This window comes from Salmo trutta, chromosome 9 (genome assembly GCF_901001165.1).
Source record: "Salmo trutta chromosome 9, fSalTru1.1, whole genome shotgun sequence".
Taxonomy (NCBI): domain Eukaryota; kingdom Metazoa; phylum Chordata; class Actinopteri; order Salmoniformes; family Salmonidae; genus Salmo; species Salmo trutta.
The window spans coordinates 40,924,929-40,947,056 of NC_042965.1; the positions used below are offsets into that span (position 1 = coordinate 40,924,929).

General features: G+C 42.1%; 1 protein-coding gene across 2 annotated transcripts; it reads right to left on the minus strand.

Moving 5' to 3' along the window:
* Positions 1-2: 2 nt before the first annotated feature.
* erap1b (endoplasmic reticulum aminopeptidase 1b) lies at positions 3-21,785 on the minus strand. Of its 2 annotated transcripts, none has more exons than XM_029763738.1 (20): positions 21,555-21,785; positions 20,652-21,015; positions 20,129-20,299; positions 18,237-18,375; positions 17,452-17,586; positions 17,046-17,166; positions 16,699-16,853; positions 9,320-9,433; positions 8,932-9,063; positions 8,495-8,626; positions 8,323-8,406; positions 7,075-7,232; positions 6,751-6,830; positions 6,465-6,648; positions 3,588-3,744; positions 3,205-3,389; positions 2,919-3,080; positions 2,015-2,155; positions 1,668-1,749; positions 3-1,395 (listed from the first exon to the last, which is right to left on the minus strand). In XM_029763738.1, exons 2-20 carry the CDS (start codon positions 21,005-21,007, stop codon positions 1,210-1,212), a joined length of 2,874 nt encoding a protein of 957 aa, XP_029619598.1. In that variant the 5' UTR covers positions 21,008-21,015; positions 21,555-21,785; the 3' UTR covers positions 3-1,209. The 2 variants fall into 2 exon arrangements, with proteins under 2 accessions (XP_029619598.1, XP_029619597.1); XM_029763737.1 differs by having other exon boundaries at positions 20,652-21,045.
* Positions 21,786-22,128: the final 343 nt, after the last annotated feature.

Genomic DNA, 22,128 nt, shown 5'->3' on the forward strand with positions numbered 1-22,128 from the left:
TATTATTGTATGTTCTCTTTATTCATTTAGATTTGTCTGTCTGACCCATCTCTTAGCTAGAGCCTTCCAATAAATGACAGGGTTTTACAATCAATATTTTTCATTCTATATTTTAACAAAATACCGATTCTTGTCAACATTTTAATTCTCACAAAATCTGAAAAACACAGAGGCAAAAAAAAACCCCCAGCAGGGCATCATCTGAGATCAGAGCATTGAGACATTATGAAGCCAAATCATTACATCATAAATGCAGCAAGATCAGCAAAAAACACAACATAGGTGAGCCAACAAATGCAATAGAAGGAGCCTCCTCTGAGATGCAGGACTGTGCTGTTTCTCCTAGAAACAGTAACCAAGGCAACGCTTATGTGGAGAAAATCTCCTGGTGGTTATGATCCCGTAAGAAGTGGGGACAACCATTATATAAAAAAAGGTAAAGGTTCACATATTTATGCTGACAGTATTGTAAAATAAATTCATCACAGTCACACGTCTGTTTAAGGTTGGGGTGAGGATAACTGATTAACCGAGTCAATTCTTATAAATTTACCTAAGATGAAAAATATAAAAAAATAGTTTAGGGTCTTAGCCTTGGGCCGACCTTCGTCTCAGACAGAAATGTGACATCCAGTGTTACCAACACTGCTCAATGCACTGAGGAAATATTATTCTTTAAAGGTGAGTTGAGACTGACTAATCTACAAATCATCTTGCATCATAAATAACTACTCAATATTATTTCTACGTCAGTCAGTCACAATTTACACACAATACATCCCGGTTTTGATGCTCTCAAACACGGCCATGCTCATTCTGCGCTCTTGACCAGGGATCATCGACTAGATTCAGCCGCGGGACGATTTTTCTCTTGAGCAGGGGGGGCCGGAACATAATTACAAATCATTTGTTGCCCGCAAGAAGCCCAAAAAGATATGTTTGACTAAAACATAAATATTTCAAATCTTGCTTACGATCACCTGTCTCTATTATACGTGGGAATACTTGAGAACAGATTTCTTAAATTAAAAATGGTGTTTTTACAGTCTTATGTCCAACAATAAAAAAAAATATATATATTTTTTTATTATTTTCTCAGAAAACTTGGGGGGCCAAATAAAACCTGCTGCGGGCCAAATTTTTCCCGCGGCCCGTTAGGTTGGGGAACCCTGCTCTAGACCCCTCCCTGCCCTGTACTGCATAGAAGGCCTATAGATCCTCGTGGCCCTGTGTCTCTGTCCTGGCTCCCTGGGCCTGTCTGTCCAGCCAGGCCTTTAGCTGGGGCAGGTGCTGGTCCATCCAGCGGATGTTCTCCTCAATGCTTTCATATGTCTGCTGGATACACCTCAGACCAGAACCTGTCTCCTCAGACAGAGAGTCAAAGAACCCGCGAACCTGGGGGGAGGAGACATGGGGAGACTGCTTAGAATAGATCTTAAACATATCTACTATATACAGCTGAGTGTGAGCCTATGAACACACAGACACACACCAGTAATACACTGACAGTGGGGTATTTATTACAGCTGAGGGAAACACCAACTGCTACCATGCACCTGCAAAAAAGATTGCTCAGATGTGCGAGTGCCTTTTGAATTTTGAAGTAGTTATTACAGCTGACATAATAGTAGTGGTATTATCAAACATCAGAGTAGACAGACTCTTACCTCGTCCAGCATCTCCCTGGTAGAGTACTGGTTGGTCACACCGGTCACCATGCCTGAGATAGAGTGGGACCCCAGGTCAAACCTACAGGTCAAAAGGTCATGGGGGTTAGGTAAACAGACACCTCAAAAAAGAAAATTCCAACTTTATGCAAATTATCAGCAACGCAACCAAATAACAATCAGAGTGAGGGTTTTGCTAGCTAGCTTTGACACCATGCTGGACAGGCTAACAGCCAACGTTCCCCTTTGCATGCTGTTCTGAAGATACACCATGAGGGGAGATCTTGGTGATTCCTTGCTACAAGATAGTTTCTAGTATAACCACGGCGTAAGATCATCAGACTCACTTCTTCACCAGTGTGTGCCAGTTGTGTCTGAGGAAGTCCCAGGCCAGCTTGTACCCTTTGGGGTTCCTGCTGACAGAGATGACCACATGAGGAAGGTCCTGAGTCTTCATCACCTCGCCCGCAAGACTCTGCTCCATTAACCTGGGGGGGGGGGGGGAGACACAGGGGGTGTGAGGGAGAGGTCAAACCACCGCATCTGCTATGGAATGTGGCAGAGCTAAAGTGCTGTGTATGTCAGACCAAGAGACATCCCGCAAAACGGTCTTCTCATGAAAACGTAGCGCCACGTAACGGTGAGACTCTCACGAACACGATGGCGTTCTGTTTTGCTCTACGATGCCCACAAACCCCACGGGACTCGTCTGAAGGTAACCCGGTATCAGTTTAAAACATTTATGGAAGTATGAAGGTATTTTTGAGCCAACATAAAAGGGGTTAAATATGTGCTATAGATTTAGGGCAGACAATCGAAAACGTTATTACTTATGTTTATAATTTTGGACTGTGTTTTTCCATTTATGAATGTTATTCAATGTGTTTCTATGGGCTATAGTAGTTAAGCCCAAATTCTAGATTTTGTGATACCTACAGGGGTCCTAAAATTCTAAATCAAATAGTTAAATGATTCATGCTATGACCCCACCCCAAAGGTTTAGACTTTTACAGGTTTTAATGCAATACAGAGCAGCAAGAAAGCAGAGCAGCAACTTCTGAATACTGTAAGCAGGAGAGATTGTTCTGAGTGCTGTAAGCAGGAGAGATAATTCTGAGTGCTGTAAGCAGGAGAGATAATTCTGAGTGCTGTAAGCAGGAGAGATAGTTCTGAGTGCTGTAAGCAGGAGAGATAGTTCTGAGTGCTGTAAGCAGGAGAGATAGTTCTAAGACGTTCTTCATGTTAACCCACCGCTTTAGCTTGTGTTGCAGAGGGCTGATGGACAGGGCAGACTTGATGCGGCTCTTGACAGATGTGTGCTGCGAATGGCGGTACTTCTCAAAGAGGAAATCCCATCCCTCGGGGTCACGAGCACCAATGGCAAACACCGCCAAGCTGACATCACTGGGGAGACTGAGGAAGAAGAGAGAGAGGGGGTTGTCCCAATACTCTAGCATGCTCTCCTTCTTTTCTCTCTTGACCTTTAGGACAAAAAAAAATGTTTATTTTCATTGAATTGAATGGTTTGACCTCTGACCTCATGTTGCCGTCGGAGGCCCTCCACTTGTTGAAGAGGTGTGTGGCGGTAGCGACACAGGGGGGATGGTTCCTGACAGAGCCGAACAGCAGCAGGTAGCTCCTTAGAACCCTCTGGGAAACAGAGCCGTCGTCACTCCACGTCTGACGGTCTATCAAACCCCGGAACAGCTCCACGATGTAGCCCTGACAAACAGATATTATGTCTCTATTCAATCCATCAGTCAAATGTATTGATAAAGCCCTTTTTACATCAACAGTTGTCACACAGTGCTTATACAGAAACCCGGCCTAGAACCCAAAGAGCAAGCAGAAGCACAGTGACAAAAGCTCTGTCAAAAACTCTGGAAGAAAGAAACCTCAAGAGGAACCAGACTCTCTTACCTTCATCTGGTTCTCCAGACCCTCCATGTCTCTCTTCTCCATCAGTTTGTAGAGAGGGACCAGCTCCCCCAGACCCTGGGTGACAGGCATGATGTCTGTCTCCTTGGACAGATACAAAGACAGGTCCAAGGCTGTGTCCAGTCCTACCTTACCAACACTACAAAGGAGAAAGGGGACATGGTGTTAGGGACAGATACTGGGACATGTCCAAGGCTGTGTCCAGTCCTACCTTACCAACACTACAAAGGAGAAAGGGGACATGGGGTTAGGGACAGATACTGGGACATGTCCAAGGCTGTGTCCAGTCCTACCTTACCAACACTACAAAGGAGAAAGGGGACATGGGGTTAGGGACAGATACTGAGACAGGTTCAGGGCTGTGTCCAGTCCTACCTTACCCACAATGGGGGACACAGACAAAATCCCTCAACCCACTCACCTGAAGACATTTTGAATACGTACCACTAGGGCTGTGGAGGTCATGAAATTGTCAACCTGTAACTGTCATGCAAACTGTCATGTATCGTTAGGCTAGAATACAAGCCACTGATGCGCATCTACAGTACATTTTAAAAAGTCTAATAAACCCATTCAATATAGCCTACACCATCACAATAAATCCATTATTTAAAATGTTTCAAAAGAACAGAATACTGAGTTGTCCTTATGTTAGGTCCTGATCTGGCAAGGCCATATGGCTGTGGGCTACACTAGTTCATTTAGCAGACAAGATTTGCTTATAATTTCCATTATTTTATAGTAAGAACAATACAATTGAACAAAGCTGAATAAAATAAAAAGTATATATTTTCCCCAAAATGATTTCCGAGGCAGTGCACACATTCGGCTATTCTGTGTTGAGCGGTTAAAGTGATCCTGTTGAAACAGGTCCTCCTATATTCTTACAGTTATAATGTAACTTTAGTTATGATACAAACCTTAGGCTCTTGTTCTGATTTCTAATACAAGGTTGCATGATGCAACTCTAATTTGAAAAAAAGTCTCATGAAAGGCATACGCTCTTCTCTGTTTCTTGCGCAGGCTGCACACACTCCATCAGTCTCTCATTCACAATTGTTGTCCTTGATAATATTCTCACCCATCAGACTGTTCTCAATTGAATCAGGTCTTTACATATAGCCTAATAATATATGTGTGGAAGTAGTTTCGATTTAGAACGGCCCACAAATAAAACACGGCATCCATAGCATGCACTCCAATAGTGAACGGAGGTTACCCGCGGTTACGTTTTGAATATGCCAGGTAAGCTACACAGGTTGTAAAGCAGATTAAATGTGCTTCATGTTAAGAATTTAACAATAAATATAGAAGTATTAGAAAGTTGGGATCCTCTTTTAAATAGTGTCACGTCAAAACTATTTTTTTTGTTGCACAATGACTGGGTTTATAAGAACACGTTTCACTCGACTCTGTGCTCTCCAACCCTGTTCCAGGGGTCCTATGCCTATAGGGTATGCTTAGAGTTATTTGGCCACTTTTGTTGTGATACAAACCTTATCAAAACATATAGGTCTATGGGCTAGGATACATCATGATGCCTGCGACTATGATTTGAAAAAGTCGCAAAAAAAAAAATGTATGCGCTGTTTCTTGCCTTAGGCAGTTCACGTTGGGCATCGATTCATTCCATGCATCAACCAGCGACGAGGAGCTGGCTCTCACTACGCAACAGTCTGCTCAAACTGAATGCCAGGGCTTTCATGTAGTGTTTCATTTGATTTTCGATAGTATTGGATTGATTACAGGTAAAAGTGATTATAGGGAAAATAGAGCGCTGAGTATCAGGCCGTTAGCGACTGGCCGTTAGCGACTGGCCGTTAGCGACTGGCCGTTAGCGACTGGCCGTTAGCGACTGGCCGTTAGCGACTGGCCGTTAGCGACTGGCCGTTAGCGACTGGCCGTTAGCGACTGGCCGTTAGCGACTGGCCGTTAGCGACTGGCCGTTAGCGACTGGCCGTTAGCAAGTTTGGTAGGCTACTAATGACCATCAGCGGCATCAGAGGACAATTTTGGAGTTCGTTACCGTGACTCAACGGCCATGTGGAATATGACTGCGGTTATGACTCGTGACTGCCGGTTGTACCATGACTAATCTAACCAATCCGAAGACATTTCAAATTTGGAAAAGTTAGTTTAAATTTTTTTTTAAAAACACAACCACTTGACATACAAAAATACACTGAACAAAAATATAAATGCAACATGTAAAGTGTTGGTCCCATGTTTCATGAGCTGAAATAAAAGATCCCAGAAATGTTCCATACGCACAAAAAGCTTATTTCTCTCAAATTTTGTGCATACATTTGCTGGGGACAATAAAAGGCCACTAAAATGTGCAATTTTGTCACACAACACAATGCCACAGATGAGTGTGCAATTGGCATGCTGACTGCATGAATGTCCACCAGAGCTGTTGCCAATTTCTCTACAATAATGTCGTTTTAGAGAATTTGGCAGTATGTCCAACCGGCCTTACAACCGCAGACCACGTGTAACCACGCCAGGACTTCCACATCCGGCTTCTTCACCTGCAGGATCGTCTGAGACCAGCCACCTGAACAGCTGATGAAACTGAGGAGTATTTCTGTCTGTAATGAAGCCCGTTTATGGGGGAAAACGAATTCTGATTGGCTGGGGTGGTTCCCAAGTGGGTGGGCCTATGCCCTCCCAGGACCACCCATGGCTGCGTCCCTGCCTAGTCATGTGAAATCCATAGATTAGGGCCTAATGAATTTATTTAAATTGACTGATTTCCTTATATGAACTGTAATTTAGTAAAATCGTGATCAGTATACATAGAAAACGACATTGAAATAATACATTTTACAACATTATACACTGTCATGACAGACTGACCTGACCAATTGGAAGGCATTGTTGATGAGGGAAGCGCGGTCATTGGAGCTCAGAGCCCTGTGATTGGTCAGCAGCAGGGAGGTCAGAGAACGCCAGCCTTCCCCCTCGTAATGGACCATGTAGTAACCACTCATATCCACGTTAAACTTGACCCACCCCACCTCCTCTGGTAGGTACAGCACATCTAGAGGGGGAGGTAGTTAGTTAGTATACTGTAACTATACTGTTACCAGACGAGACTAATGCTAGAACTGTTAGGTCACAAACCACAGACAGAGACGCCTACCTGTCCTGGTCTTGAGCAGGAAGCGATGCACTGTGCTGGAGCTGCTGGTGATGTAGGTCAAAGGAACCTGCCACAGGAAGCTGCATGGGAGGGTCAGGAGGTTATATATATATTGAATGAGTTGGTTATTCACAAACCCCTGAATTACCAAGTCTGAACTACCATCTCTACAAAGGAAATGAAACCATGATGTTTCCTGGATATCTAGTTCCAACTGCAGTCAAAGAGGGGTCAAAATCTTCCTACTGCCCTCTGAAACATTCTCTCTCACTGACATCTGTTCAATAAAACCAGAAAATACGAAAGGAGTGAGAATTATCTTACCCGTGTGTCTGTGAGGGATCGTCAGTCTTGAGGTATCTCTCCTGGCTGAGTCTGACCTGGCGACCCCTGACCTCTACAGTGACCAGGGGAAACCCCTCCTGCAGCGTCCACGTGTCCATGATGGCCCTCACATCCAGCTGATCGCCTGAGTACCACTTCTACATCACAAACACACACGCACAGACAGTCACCTGAGTACCACTTCTATAGCAAGCCAGGAAGGACACAGCACAGGATACATTACCCCACAGGACATGAACACCACAAGACATTGACTGTTACAGTGTGTTGATTGATAGTGTGTTGACTGTTAGTGTGTTGACTGTTACAGTGTGTTGACAGTTACAGTGTGTTGACAGTTACAGTGTGTTGACAGTTACAGTGTGTTGACAGTTACAGTGTGTTGACAGTGACAGTGGGTTGACTGTGACGGTGTGTTGACTGTGACAGTGTGTTGACTGTGACAGTGGGTTGACTGTGACGGTGTGTTGACTGTGACAGTGTGTTGACTGTGACAGTGGGTTGACTGTAAGTGTGTACTGTGACGGTGTGTTGACTGTGACAGTGTGTTGACTGTGACAGTGGGTTGACTGTGACAGTGGGTTGACTGTGACAGTGGGTTGACTGTGACAGTGGGTTGACTGTGACAGTGGGTTGACTGTGACAGTGGGTTGACTGTAAGTGTGTACTGTGACGGTGTGTTGACTGTGACAGTGTGTTGACTGTGACAGTGTGTTGACTGTGACAGTGGGTTGACTGTGACAGTGGGTTGACTGTGACGGTGTGTTGACTGTGACAGTGTGTTGACTGTGACAGTGGGTTGACTGTGACAGTGGGTTGACTGTGACAGTGGGTTGACTGTGACAGTGGGTTGACTGTAAGTGTGTACTGTGACGGTGTGTTGACTGTGACAGTGGGTTGACTGTGACAGTGTGTTGTCTGTGACAGTGTGTTGTCTGTGACAGTGTGTTGACTGTGACAGTGGGTTGACTGTGACAGTGGGTTGACTGTGACAGTGGGTTGACTGTGACAGTGGGTTGACTGTGACAGTGTACTGTGACAGTGTGTTGACTGTGCCAGTGGGTTGACTGTGAGTGTGGGTTGACTGTGAGTGTGGGTTGACTGTGACAGTGTACTGTGACAGTGGGTTGACTGTGACAGTGGGTTGACTGTGACAGTGGGTTGACTGTGACAGTGGGTTGACTGTGACAGTGTGTAGGAGGGGTTTGCTGGTGTGTTGTGACTTACAGGAGCTCCAGACTGGGCCTTCTCCTGAGAACAGAACCCCTCGTCTTTCAGTCTGCCCTCATCCAGATCATCTGATTGGCAGATCTGTTAAGACACACACATTACTGGCTTGGTTGGGTTCGACTCAGTAGTATGAAAAGGGTATGAAGCTCAGGTAACTGTACACACTCACGTTAGTGAGGCTCTCCCACAGATGGCTGTTGACAGTGTTCTGATAGCTGTAACGTCTGAGGTAGCGGACAATACCAATCTTAAACGCCTCTGGGGTCAGGAAGTCTCTCAGCATGTTCAAAATACACGCCCCCTGGAAAACAATAACACATGAATTCACAGAAATCAACTCACTGACTAGACTGGAGAACTTTCAGAAGAGGTAGCAAACCGGTGTTCAAATACTATTTGAAATCTTTCTAGTACTTTGAGTGTTTGTTTTAGCCTGCCTTGAGTTTCAGGTGAAGGGGGTTTGCACTTTTGGGGCTCTTCTATTGGTTCCATTGCAGTGAAGTATTTGAAACTAGGTCTGACGGATAGTCAGCATGAAGGGAATAGACTGGACAGGAGTCAGACCTTGGTTGATTGATTGATTGATTGATTGGATGGGAGTCTGACCTTATCATAGGAGACATCGTCAAACATCTCCTGGATCTGAGTAGGAGTGTCCACCTGGCTGGAAACGGGGTGGGAGGAGCTTAATGAATCTACCTCCATCGCCTCAAAACACTTCCCTAGGAAGAAGTCATTCTGAGGGGGGAGGGAAAGGGAGGAAGGAAGAGATCGAGAGAAAACAGAGAAAGAGAGAAGTCATTTGTCAGTTAGTGATATCACAATAACCCTGATTTCCCTACACATACATCCAGCAGCCTGCCTATCAACTAGCTCAGTATTTGTTCAGGTACGTTTCTATACAAACTCTCTACTATACTCTTTCATTTCATACTAAATCAACAAAAGAAATACAGAAAATGAATATTAGAAAGCAAACCAAACAGAGGCTTACCACTTGCAGCTCAGGGTTGGTGATGTTCACTGACACAAACTCCATGAACTTTGCAAAGCCCTCGTTGAGCCACAGGTCATTCCACCACTGCATGGTCACCAGGTTACCGAACCACTAGACCAACAGGAGTAGAGACAGGGTTAGGACAAGATGGTTACTAGGTTACCAACCCACTAGACCAACAGGAGTAGAGACAGGGTTAGGACAAGATAGTCACTAGGTTACCAACCCACTAGACCAACAGGAGTAGAGACAGGGTTAGGACAAGATAGTCACTAGGTTACCAACCCACTACAAGAACAGGAGTAGAGACAGGGTTAGAACAAGATAGTCACTAGGTTACCAACCCACTAGAACAACAGGAGTAGAGACAGGGTTAGGACAAGATAGTCACTAGGTTACTGAACCACTAGACCAACAGGAGTAGAGACAGGGTTAGGACAAGATAGTCACTAGGTTACCAACCCACTAGAACAACAGGAGTAGAGACAGGGTTAGGACAAGATAGTTACTAGGTTACCAACCCACTAGAACAACAGGAGTAGAGACAGGGTTAGGACAAGATAGTCACTAGGTTACCGAACCACTAGGTAAAAAACATAAAGAAAACTCACAAGAAATGTAATGCATTACCCAAAACTACTAGAACACTGGTAACACTTAACATTAGAGCACAGAAACAAGCTAATAATTAAGCAATAAGGCACGAGGGGGTGTGGTATATGGCCAATATACTACGGCTAAAGGCTGTTCTAAAGCACGACACAACGCAGAGTGCCTGGATACAGCCTTAGTCGTGGTATATTGGCCATAAGGTGCCTCATTGCTATTATAAACTGGTTACCAACGTAATTAGAGCAGTAAAAATAAATATTTTGTCATACCCGTGGTATACGGTCTGATGTTAGCACATCAGCATTCAGGGCTCGAAACACCCAGTTTATAACAGGGAATATACCACATGCCTTCAGAAAGTATGCACACCCCTTGACTTTTTCAACAACAACAAAATGGTGTTACAGCCTGAATTTAAAATGGATTTTATTTAGATTTTTTGGTCACTGGCCTACACACAATTCCCCATAATGTTCAAGTATTTTTCTAAATGTTAACAAATGAATAAAAAATGAAAAGCTGAAATGTTTTGAGTCAATAAATATTCAACCCCTTTGTTATGGCAAGACTAAATAAGTTCAGTATTCAGTAAAAATGTGCTTAACTAGTCACATAATAAGTTGAATGGATTCAATCAGTGTGTTTAATATTATTCTGTACCCCAAACATAGAATACACACTGTGTGCAATAATAGTGTTTAACATGATTTTTTACTGACTACCTCATCTCTGTACCCCAAACATACAATTATCTGTAAGGCTCCTCAGTCAAGAAGTGAATTTCAAACACAGATTCCACCACAAAGACCAGGGAGGTTTTCCAAAGCCTATTGGTAGAATACCAATAGAATATTCCTTTGAGCATGGTGAAGTTATTAATTACACTTTGGATGGTGTATCAATATATCCAGTCAGTACAAAGATCCAGGCGTCCATCCTAACTCAGTTGCAGGAGAGGAATGAATCCGCGCAGGGATTTCACCATGAATCCTATGGTAACTTTAAAATAGTTACAGAGTTTAATTGGCTGTGATATGAGAAAACTGAGGATGGATGAACAACATTTACATTTACATTTTAGTCATTTAGCAGACGCTCTTATCCAGAGCGACTTACAGTAGTGAATGCATACATTTCATAATTTTTTTCCGTACTGGTCCCCGCATTCAAACACCATGCTCTACCAACTGAGCCACACGGGACCGTGTGGAGTAACTACAACATTGTAGTTACTCCACAATAATAACCTAATTGACAGAGCGAAAAGAAGGAAGCCTGTACTGAATATAAATATTCCAAAACATGCATCCTGTTTGCAACAATCCACTAAAGTAATACTGCAAAAAATAAGGCAAAGCAATTAACTTTTTGTCCTCAATACAAAAGTGTTATGTTTGGGGAAAATCGAATACAACACATTACTGAGTACCACCCTCCATATTTTCAAGCATAGTGTTGGCTGCATCATGTTATGGGTATGCTTGTAATCGTTAAGGACGGAGGAGGTCCAGGATAAAAAAGAAACGGAATGGAGCTAAGCACAGGCAAAATCCTAGAGGAAAATCTGGTTCAGTCTGCTTTCCACCAGACACTGGGAGATGAATTCACCTTTCAGCAGGACAATAACCTAAAACACAAGGCCAAATCTACACTGGAGTTGATTACCAAGAAGACAGGGAATGTTCCTGAGTGACCGAGTTACAGTTTTGACTTAAATCTGCTTGAAACTCTATGGCAAGACTTAAAAAGAGATGTCTAGCAATGATCAACAACCAATTTCACAGACCTTGAAGAATTTTGCTCTTAAGATTAAGAGACTTACCCAGAAAGACTCACAGCTGTAATCGCTGCCAAAGGTGATTCTAACATGTATTGACTCAGGGTGTGAATACTTATGTAAATGAGATATTTCTGTATTTCCTTTGGGCTGTGCGGTATACCGTATTTGACTATACACCAGTATTGATGTACGGACCAGTTTGAGTTTTTACTTTACTTTCTATAATGGTATTTTAATGTTTTGTTTGTTAAATGTGATACGCCGTGTGTAACGTCTATTTTTATAGTTTACTCCGCTACTTGTGTCATCTCTCTCCCCTCTATCTCTCCATGCTGCTTTCCACACAGACCTAGTCCCATCCCGTCACTCAAGGAGCGCATTTGTCGTTGCTCGACCACGATACACTTGAGTTCAGTCCGCATGGTCAATGAAGCACATGCAACAATGTTGATGACTACGACGCTGTTTCCATGTTGCTTCTTAATATAAATCCACAAGCGTTCTATAATTACACTATTCATTTGTGTTTCTTACATCTGCAAACAGCTAGTTTGTCTTTTCTTAGGAAGTTGTGGTTGTCTTCCCTGTGGCTCAGTTGGTAGAGCATGGTGTTTGCAACGCCAGCATGGTGTGTGCAACGCCAGGGTTGTGGGTTTGATTCCCACGGGGGACCTGTACAAAAAAATAAAAAATAATGAAATGTATGCATTTGGGATAGGGGGCAGTATTTTCACGGCCGGATAAAAAAACGTACCCGATTTAATCTGGTTACTACTCCTGCCCAGAAAGTAGAATATGCATATAATTAGTAGATTTAGATAGAAAACACTCTAAAGTTTCTAAAACTGTTTGAATGGTGTCTGTGAGTATAACAGAACTCATATGGCAGGCCAAAACCTGAGAAGATTCCATACAGGAAGTGCCCTGTCTGACAATTTATTGTCCTTCTGTAGCCTCTCTATCGAAAATACAGCATCTGTGCTGTAACGTGACATTTTCTAAGGCTTCCATTGGCTCTCAGAAGGCGCCAGAAAGTGGAATGAGAGGTCTGCAGTCTCTGGGCTAAGTACAGCAGCTCTGTTTGTTACTGGCCTGCCTGGGGACAGTGACACTGGAGATGCGCGTCCACGAGACTACTCCATTTTTTTCTTTCATTCTTTGAATGAATACAACGTCGCCCGGTTGGAATATTATCGCTATTTTACGAGAAAATAGCATAAACATTTATTTTAAACAGCGTTTGACATGCTTCGAAGTACGGTAATGGAATATTTGGAATTTTTTTGTCACGAAATGCACTCGCGTGTCTTCGGATAGTGACCTCAACGCACGAACAATAACTATGGATTATTTCGAACCAAAAAAACATTTGTTGTTGAAGTAGAAGCCCTGGGAGTGCATTCTGACGAAGAACAGCAAAGGTAATCAAATTTTTCTTATAGTAATTCTGAGTTTAGTGAGCACCAAACTTGGTGGGTGTCAAATTAGCTAGCCTGTGATGGCCGAGCTATCTACTCAGAATATTGCAAAATGTGCTTTCGCCGAAAAGCTATTTTAAAATCTGACACCGCGATTGCATAAAGGAGTTCTGTATCTATAATTCTTAAAATAATTGTTATGTTTTTTGTGAACGTTTATTGTGAGTAATTTAGTAAATTCACCGGAAGTTTGCGGTGGGTATGCTAGTTCTGAACATCACATGCTAATGTAAAAAGCAGTTTTTTGATATAAATATGAACTTGATTGAACAAAACATGCATGTATTGTATAACATAATGTCCTAGGAGTGTCATCTGATGAAGATCATCAAAGGTTAGTGCTGCATTTAGCTGTGGTTTGGGTTTTTGTGACATATATGCTTGCTTTGAAAATGGCTGTGTGATTATTTTTGGCAGGGTACTCTCCTGACAATCTAATGTTTTGCTTTCGCTGTAAAGCCTTTTTGAAATTGGACAATGTGGTTAGATTAACGAGAGTCTTGTCTTTAAAATGGTGTAAAATAGTTGATTGTTTGAGAAAATTGAATTGTGGTATTTTAGTTGGTTTTGTATTTCGCGCCGTGCGATGCCATTAGCTGTTGGCTAGGGGTTCCGCTAGCGGAACGTCTGTCCTTAACAGGTTTAAGTTGCTCTGGATAAGAGCGTCTGCTAAATGACTAAAATGTAAATGTAAGTCGTGTTAGCAGCGAATGCAAATCACTAGTTAGCTGGCTAGCTAGCTAATAAATGTACTGAGTCAGAGCAAACGTAGCTAGCTATACAGCCTGATATCAGTGATGGTGTAGGCCTAAATCAGCATGTTGTTTGTGCAACAGTATCTTGTAAGTAAAGAAGAATAGGTGAAGCATGAAAATGCTACATGAAGTAGCTAAGAGAAAACATTTAATTGTTTAGATTCTAAGACAGGGGGGGGGTGCTAAGCTGACATATGGAAGTGTTTTAAGATGGTCATACTATGGATCATTTAGCTATTTGATTTTGAATTTTAGGACCCCTTTAGGTATAAAAAAAAAAATATATATATATATATATATATATATATATATATATGTATTGAATAACACTTTCATACATGGCAAAAAGAACAGTCAAAAAATACATCATGAGAAACAAGGTTTTGAAGTGTCTGTCCTTAATCTAGGAGATATAATTGTAAAAAGAAAAGGAAATAGTTTATTATATATACAGTACCAGTCAAAAGTTTAGACACACCTACTCATTCAAGGGTTTTTCTTTATTTGCGTATCGCTGCAGAATGCTGTGGTAGCCATGCTGGTTAAGCGTGCCTTGAAATCAAAATAAATCACAGACACTGTCACCAGCAAAGCACCCCCACACCATCACACCTCCTCCCCCATGCTTCACGGTGTAAACCACACATGCAGAGATCATCCGTTCACCTGCTCTGCGTCTCACAAAAGACACGGGGGTTGGAACCAAAAATCTCAAATTTGGACTCATCAGAACAAAGGACAGATTTCTATCGGTCTAATGTCCATTTCTCGTGTTTCTTGGCCCAAGCAAGTCACTTCTTCTTATTGGTGTCCTTTAGTAGTGGTTTCTTTGCAGCAATTCGACCTTGAAGGCCTGATTCATGCAGTCTCCTCTGAACAGTTGATGTTGAGATGTGTCTGTTACTTGAACTCTGTGAAGCATTTATTTGGGCTGCAATTTCTGAGGTGCAGTTAACTCTAATGAACTTATCCTCTGCAGCAGAGGTAACTCTGGGTCTTCCATTCCTGTAGCGGTCCTCATAAGAACCAGTTTCATCATAGCGCTGGATGGTTTTTGCGACTGTTCTTCAAATTTTCCAGATTGACGGACCTTCATGTCTTAAAGTAATGATGGACTGTCGTTTCTCTTTGCTTATTTGAGCTGTTCTTGCCATAATATGGATTTGATCTTTTACCAAATAGGGCTATCTTCTGTATACCACCCATACCTTGTCACAACACAACTGATTGGTTCAAACGCATTAAGAAAATAAATTCCACAAATTAACTTTTATCAAGGCACACCTGTTAATTGAAATGCATTCCAGGTGACTACCTCATGAAGCTGGTTGAGAGAACGCCAAGAGTGTGCAAAGCTGTCATCAAGGCAAAGTGTGGCTACTTTGAAGAATCTCAAATACAAAATAGATTTTGATTTAACACTTTTTTGGTTACTACATGATTTCATGTGTGTTATTTCATAGTTTTGATGTCTTCACTATTATTCTACAATGTTGAACATAGTCAAAATAAAGAAAAACCCTGGAATGAGTATGTTTGTCCAAACTTTGACTGGTACAGTATATATATATATATATATTATTTTAACCCCTTTTTTGGGGAAGGCACAAAAATCCCTTCATACTTCCATTCATTTTTTAAAAACCGGTACCAGTTAACTTCAGACAAGGGGTCATAGAGCAAAACGAAGAACACCATCGAGTCTCCCCTTTCCATAAAGTTGTCATAATAGTTTGTAGGTCAAATCATTCAGACGCTACAGAAGTTTACGTGTGAAGACCGATTTTCATAATGTCCCATGGTCTGACAAACACCGCTCTAGCTCTCCCATCTTTCACCGCAGATGCAGAAGTGCGACGCCGGTGGATGTGATGGATTGAGATGCATCCAATGCAAAAGATATCTCTAGCTTAAGCTGACTGATTTTGATGGAATGTTTTTGTTATGTAGCTTAGATTGACACACCTGTGTGTCAATCGACTCTAGTGGGTTAATGTAGCCAAAGATTATAGGGTCCCCGAGGAAACACTGACCAACACTTTGGTTCCTATCCTGTCACAATAACTCCTCCCTGGCATTTTCATTTGTTGTCATGGCAAACAACACCGTATTCAAAGTGCCCACTATCTTCTAACTATAGAATTAGAATAACTATTATTTTTTCATGATTCCAACAGTTCACCCAAGTGTTTTGATCTAAATTGCAAGTCAAATCGCAATTGCAACATTTGGTTAACATTTGCCCATATCGTGCAGCCCTACATGGCAGCTTGGAAATGATCTCAAATGAGCGCAGGAAATGCAAAAAATATATTTTTGGTTAAGTTGAATTGAACAGTATAAAACAATGAAAATGGAGAGAGGCCCATTGAAATCACTTAGAGTGTATATGTGTTGCCACCCTAGGGTCACTCACGACTTACTGAGGAAGCACATTTAGGACTTATATCATTCAAAAACATAAAATACTGTCAAATACCCATCATACATTAAAACTAATACTGTGATATGATATTTTGGCCATATCGCCCAGCCCTAATTTAATTTTCAATAAATGTGCAAACATTTCTAAAAACTTGTTTTCACTTTGTCATTTTTGTGGTATTGTGTGTAGATGGGCCAGAAAAAAATGTATTTTGTCAGTTTTGAATTTAGGTTGTAACATAACAAAATGTGGAATACTTTCTGAAGGTACTGTATATTCTGACAAAGCATCTGATTGATGAACCAACAGAGGTTAGTCCCACTTACCTGGTGTGCCAGCTCATGTGCGATCACCATGGTGATGCCTAGCTTGTCAGAGGCGGAGCTCTTGTTGGGGTCAAAGAGCAGCCCAGCCTCTCGGTATGTGGTCAGACCCCAGTTCTCCATCGCACCTGACTGGAAGTCTGGGATAGCTGCCAGGTCTGGGAGGAACACATAGGAATACATCAGGAAATGCTTTATTTGAAGGTCTACTTACAAAAATGTGTATAAACCATTATTAAACATAGACATACATTAGCATAAACTGTCAGCTAGTGCCACTTCCTGCTACCAAATGCACCCCAGTAAGTCTATTTGTGGTGCGTAGTTTATGTGCGGTGTGTTCTACTCACCCTGTTTGGGTAGAGGATATGGGATGTCAAAGTAGTCATCGTAGAAGTCCAACAGTCTGACTGCAGCATTCAGGGCAAAGTCTGTCTGGTTGATCTTGTCTGGTACAGCATACACTGAGATCTGATAGGACAATACCGAAGAGGTCAATCGTACAAATATTTTGTTGCGCACTTACACATAGCAGGGGACTAGGGAGCTATAATGATGTGTACGTATAAACTAGTCATAGTCAGTGAAACAGAGAAGTAGCAATACATAAGGTTTCAGATAGAACCTGAATAACAAGACAGGGTACAACTCCCCTTTTCCCACGTGAAAGTTATTCAATGCACTTCATTTCTATTTGCAGGTTGGGCATCTTAAGTTACCCTTTCATTCTGACCAATGAGAGGACTTCCTGCTCACCTTGACTCCGTGACTGGTGGTCTTGCTGACAGACTGGAAGTCAGAGACGATGAAGGCCACCAGGTAGGTGCTCATCCTAACGCTGGTGTCAAAGTGGTCCTCCAGCACGCCACCTGGTAACTCTACTGTCTTTACCTGTTGAGGGAAGAGGTAGAGGATATGTTCATTATGACACCTGCCTCTCCCTGGCATTCAGACGGTGTGGAGAAACAGGTACTTTGAGATGCTCATAAAGGGCCTTGACAGGTGAAAGCAACATAGTGAAAACGTTTAAATGGATAGAATTTATTTGCGTTCATCTGCCCCATTTATCACCTGTTAATAGATCTGTTATATCACCTGTTAATAGATCTGTTACATATATATATATCACCTGTTATTAGATCTGTTATATCACCTGTTAATAGATCTGTTATATATCACCTGTTAATAGATCTGTTATATATATATATATATCACCTGTTATTAGATCTGTTATATCACCTGTTAATAGATCTGTTATATCACCTGTTTATAGATCTGTTATATATCACCTGTTATTAGATCTGTTAAATATATATATATATATCACCTGTTAATAGATCTGTTATATCACCTGTTAATAGATCTGTTATATCACCTGTTTATAGATCTGTTATATATCACCTGTTATTAGATCTGTTAAATATATATATATATATCACCTGTTAATAGATCTGTTAAAAATCAAGTGAAGGAACGGTGACCAGGAGAGAAAGACACTTGAGACTATTGAGATGCAGCCCGTGGTGTGTTTCCCAGGGTACCTTGGGCATGTTGGAGAGGGCGATGTGGCGTGACTCCCGCCGTATCTGAATGGTGAAGTTGGCTTTGAACGCTGGCTCATCGAAACAGGGGAAGGCTGCTCGGGCACTGGTCGCTTCAAACTGAGTGGACGCCATAAACCTAACAGAACAGAGGAGAAAATAAAAGTGTCGTTTACAATTAAGATATACAGTAGGTCTAGGGAAAATGAATGTAAAGCTTATGATTGAGTAATTCATTATAGTGGCACACCTTTTAGCAGTGTTGTAGTACTCGATTCAAGGACTCAGACTTGACTCGGACTCAAGTCACGATTTTCCTGACCCGTGACTCGACCAGTTGTGACTGTTGTCAGAAAATCTCTATATTTTGCATAATTCAACATACGAGCTACAGCAGCAAATGTTAGATAGCGGTATTATCTATGTAGCCTTGCCAATGTGCAACACTGGAATAAAATGTAACTTAAAAAATGATTGTACAGCTACTTTTGGCACTACCAAGGGACTCGTGACTCGATTCGTGACTCGAACTTGAACAATAAAGACTTGGGACTAGGTTTGGTGACATGACTACATCACTGCCTCTTCGTGATCGTATCCAAATACAGGACAATTTGATCACTATAAGTGGTTGGTCACTTTCACTGCATATTCTTTTGGAATGCACTGTAGAATGATTGACGTGAGTTTTCAGTGCTCTAGGTGACCACCTATACTGCCCAGGGCCAATGCTCTTAAACACTAGTAAAACCAAATGCATGCTTTTCAACCGTTCGCTGCCCGCACCCGCCCGCCCGACTAGCATCACTACCCTGGACGGTTCCGACCTAGAATATGTGGACAACTAGAACCACCTCGGTGTCTGGTTAGACTGTAAACTCTCCTTCCAGACTCATATTATACATCTACAATCCAAAATCAAATCTAGAATCGACTTCCTATTTCGCAACAAAGCCTCCTTCACTCACGCCGCCAAACTTACCCTAGTAAAACTGACTATCCTACCGATCCTCGACTTCGGCGATGTCATCTACAAAATAGCTTCCATTACTCTACTCAGCAAACTGGTTGCAGTCCATCACAGTGCCATCTGTTTTGTTACCAAATCACCTTATACCACCCACCACTGCGACCTGTATGCTCTAGTCGGCTGCCCCTCGCTACATATTCGTCGCCAGACCCACTGGCTCCAGGTCATCTATTAGTCTTTGCTAGGTAAAGCTCCACCTTCTCAGCTCACTGGTCACGATAACAACACCCACCCGTAGCACGCGCTCCAGCAGGTATATCTCACTGATCATCCCCAAAGCCAACACCTCATTTGGCCGCCTTTCCTTCCAGTTCTCTGCTGCCAGTGACTGGAACGAATTGCAAAAATCGCTGAAGTTGGAGACTTTTATTTCCCTCACCAACTTTAAACATCAGCTACCTGAGCTGCTAACTGATCGCTGCAGCTGTACATAGTCCATCTGTAAATAGCCCACCTAATCTACCTACCTCATCCCCATACTGTTTTTATTTTATTTACTTTTCTGCTCTTTTGCACACCAGTATTTCTACTTGCACATCATCATCTGCTCATTTATCACTCCAGTGATCTGCTAAATTGTAATTATTTGCTCCTATGGCCTATTTATTGCCTACCTCCTCATGCCTTTTGCACACACTGTATATAGACTTTCTTTTTTTTCCTACTGTGTCATTGACTTGTTTATTGTGTTATTGGCTTGTTTATCATTTACTCCATGTGTAACTCTGTGTTGTTGTCTGTGTCACACTGCTTTGCTTTATCTTGGCCAGGTCGCAGTTGTAAATGAGAACTTGTTCACAACTAGCCTACCTGGTTAAATAAAGGTGAAATAAAAATAAATCCTGATGGCTCGTATTCTTACCTGACCTCTCCCTTAGTTGTGCGATAGGAGCTCTTGTAGAAACCGTGGAAACTGTCAGACAGGTTGGCAGAGAACTCCAGACGAACCTTGTACATCCCACCTCTAACCAGCAGCACATCAGACATCAGAGCTAGCTGGTGGAAGGCTGGGTACTCCAACACCTGCAGAGGCCTTGAAGAATCAGAATAAGAGAAAACTTTATTGCCATGCAACAAATGTTACTAGGATTTTTACATTGGTGTTGTAGCTACATAGAAGCACCGACAATCACATCCACATCAACAATTAATCCATTTACCATCTACACAGTTAAAGACATCAGTATCAATATAAATACACATGACAACCAGGGTTGGGTTCACGTCCATTTGAATTCCAGTCAATTCAGAAAGTCAACCATATTCCAATTTCAATTCCAAAATGTCCTCCTTGAAAGGCATTGAAGAGAATTTCTGGAATTTAAATGTAATTGACTCCAACCCTGATGACAACACTTGTAGAAAAAGAAGGGACCCGATCATACACTGGCAGTGACCCTGGACCTTCCGGTGCCAAGAGCTCAGCTTTAGCTATCTGGAGGTCCTTGCTGTGGAGGATGATGGTAGAGGTGTCCTCGAAGACCTGGAGTTGAATCTGCACCGCTCCGGTGAAGTCTAGGCTGGTCAGGTTAGGGTGGACGAGGAGGTCATAGTGGATTGGAGAGACAGTTTCAGGAAGTCTCATATGGATCCAGGGGAAAGGTTGGCCATTAGTGGCGATGGGAGGTAGAAGTGAGGAAGACTTGCCGTTGGTATCATGATCTCCTGGAAGCTGTGCCGCCAAAGACGGGGCAAAGGATACATGCAGGAGCACCAGGATGGTGACAGTTAACGTCGTCATCCTCACGCCTGAGAAAAAAGCAGGAAGTCAGCAGTTTCCTACAGATGGAAGAATTGAAGTCAGGTTACATTGTAGCAAACCATTTACATTTTTACATTTTAGTCATTTAGCAGACGCTCTTATCCAGAGCGACTTACAGTAGTGAATGCATACATTTCATACATTGTTTTTGTACTGGCCCCCCAAACCGAATGGTGGAGCATGGTGAAGGTGGAGCATTGTTACAGTATGACTCATTGTATCAACTAGTAGCACAGTAAATAATGTATCAATCAATCTGTAACATTTCTATTGAAGTGAATAGCCCAATAATGCACATTTGAAAGCTATACAACACATTCAACAGGAACGCGTGGACATGACATTGCAAATGTAAAAGTTACTGTTACTTTCGATATCAGTTCAAGATTCAAAACCTGTGCTATTCATTAAACAAAACCTTGCATTAGCCTATTCATCCACAACATTAGGCTAGCTAGGCTACAGCGAAACGTACATTTAAACAATTTAAACAGCGAACAGTCAACTAAGACATTACAGTACTTACTGGCAGGTTATCTGTCCGACTTGATTGTGAAAGTGAAAATAAAAAACCTGTACAGATTTGCATTCTGGGACAATCTGAATGACAGCCCGACTCATACTATGAATGCCCCACCACTTAAAACACTGACAATGTTAAGAGAAGCCTTGAAATAGGTGAGATAATGATTGGATCCACAACAAACCATTATTTGCAAACGGCTCATTTCAATACAGGAAGTCAAATAAACCAAGCTCTGTTTTGGTTTTGACCCGTAGTGCATACTATTGGCCACTAGGGTGCAACAGATAGCCATGTTAATTAATAAAAGTGTAGTCAGTGTTTTACAAGTGCCATGCATAGCCTACCAGTCCAACAGCACCACCTGACCTGAGCACAATATTTCCAGAATCCAAAATGATATTGCCAGTGAAATGGATGCTTTGCAATGACTACATTGACATTGAACTGAGAAAGAAAAGTACAGGGAGAGAAAGGAAGTCACAACACTAGTTTGTGGTAACTGCCTGGTAAATTAATCATGATTTACAATCAAACCACTCATCCATATTTTGGGAAGCTTCTCCAGAGGTTGGAC

Bases quoted from the DNA above. Each gene is read 5' to 3' on its own strand.
- erap1b (XM_029763738.1), bottom strand. From the start codon at position 21,007: ATGACGACGTTAACTGTCACCATCCTGGTGCTCCTGCATGTATCCTTT. The intron at 8,627-8,931 runs GTCAGACTCCCA...ATTGTTTTCCAG, and splicing joins ACGATGTCTCCTATGATAAG to GGGGCGTGTATTTTGAACAT. The intron at 6,649-6,750 runs GTAGGCGTCTCT...CTCCCCCTCTAG, and splicing joins CCTGCTCAAGACCAGGACAG to ATGTGCTGTACCTACCAGAG.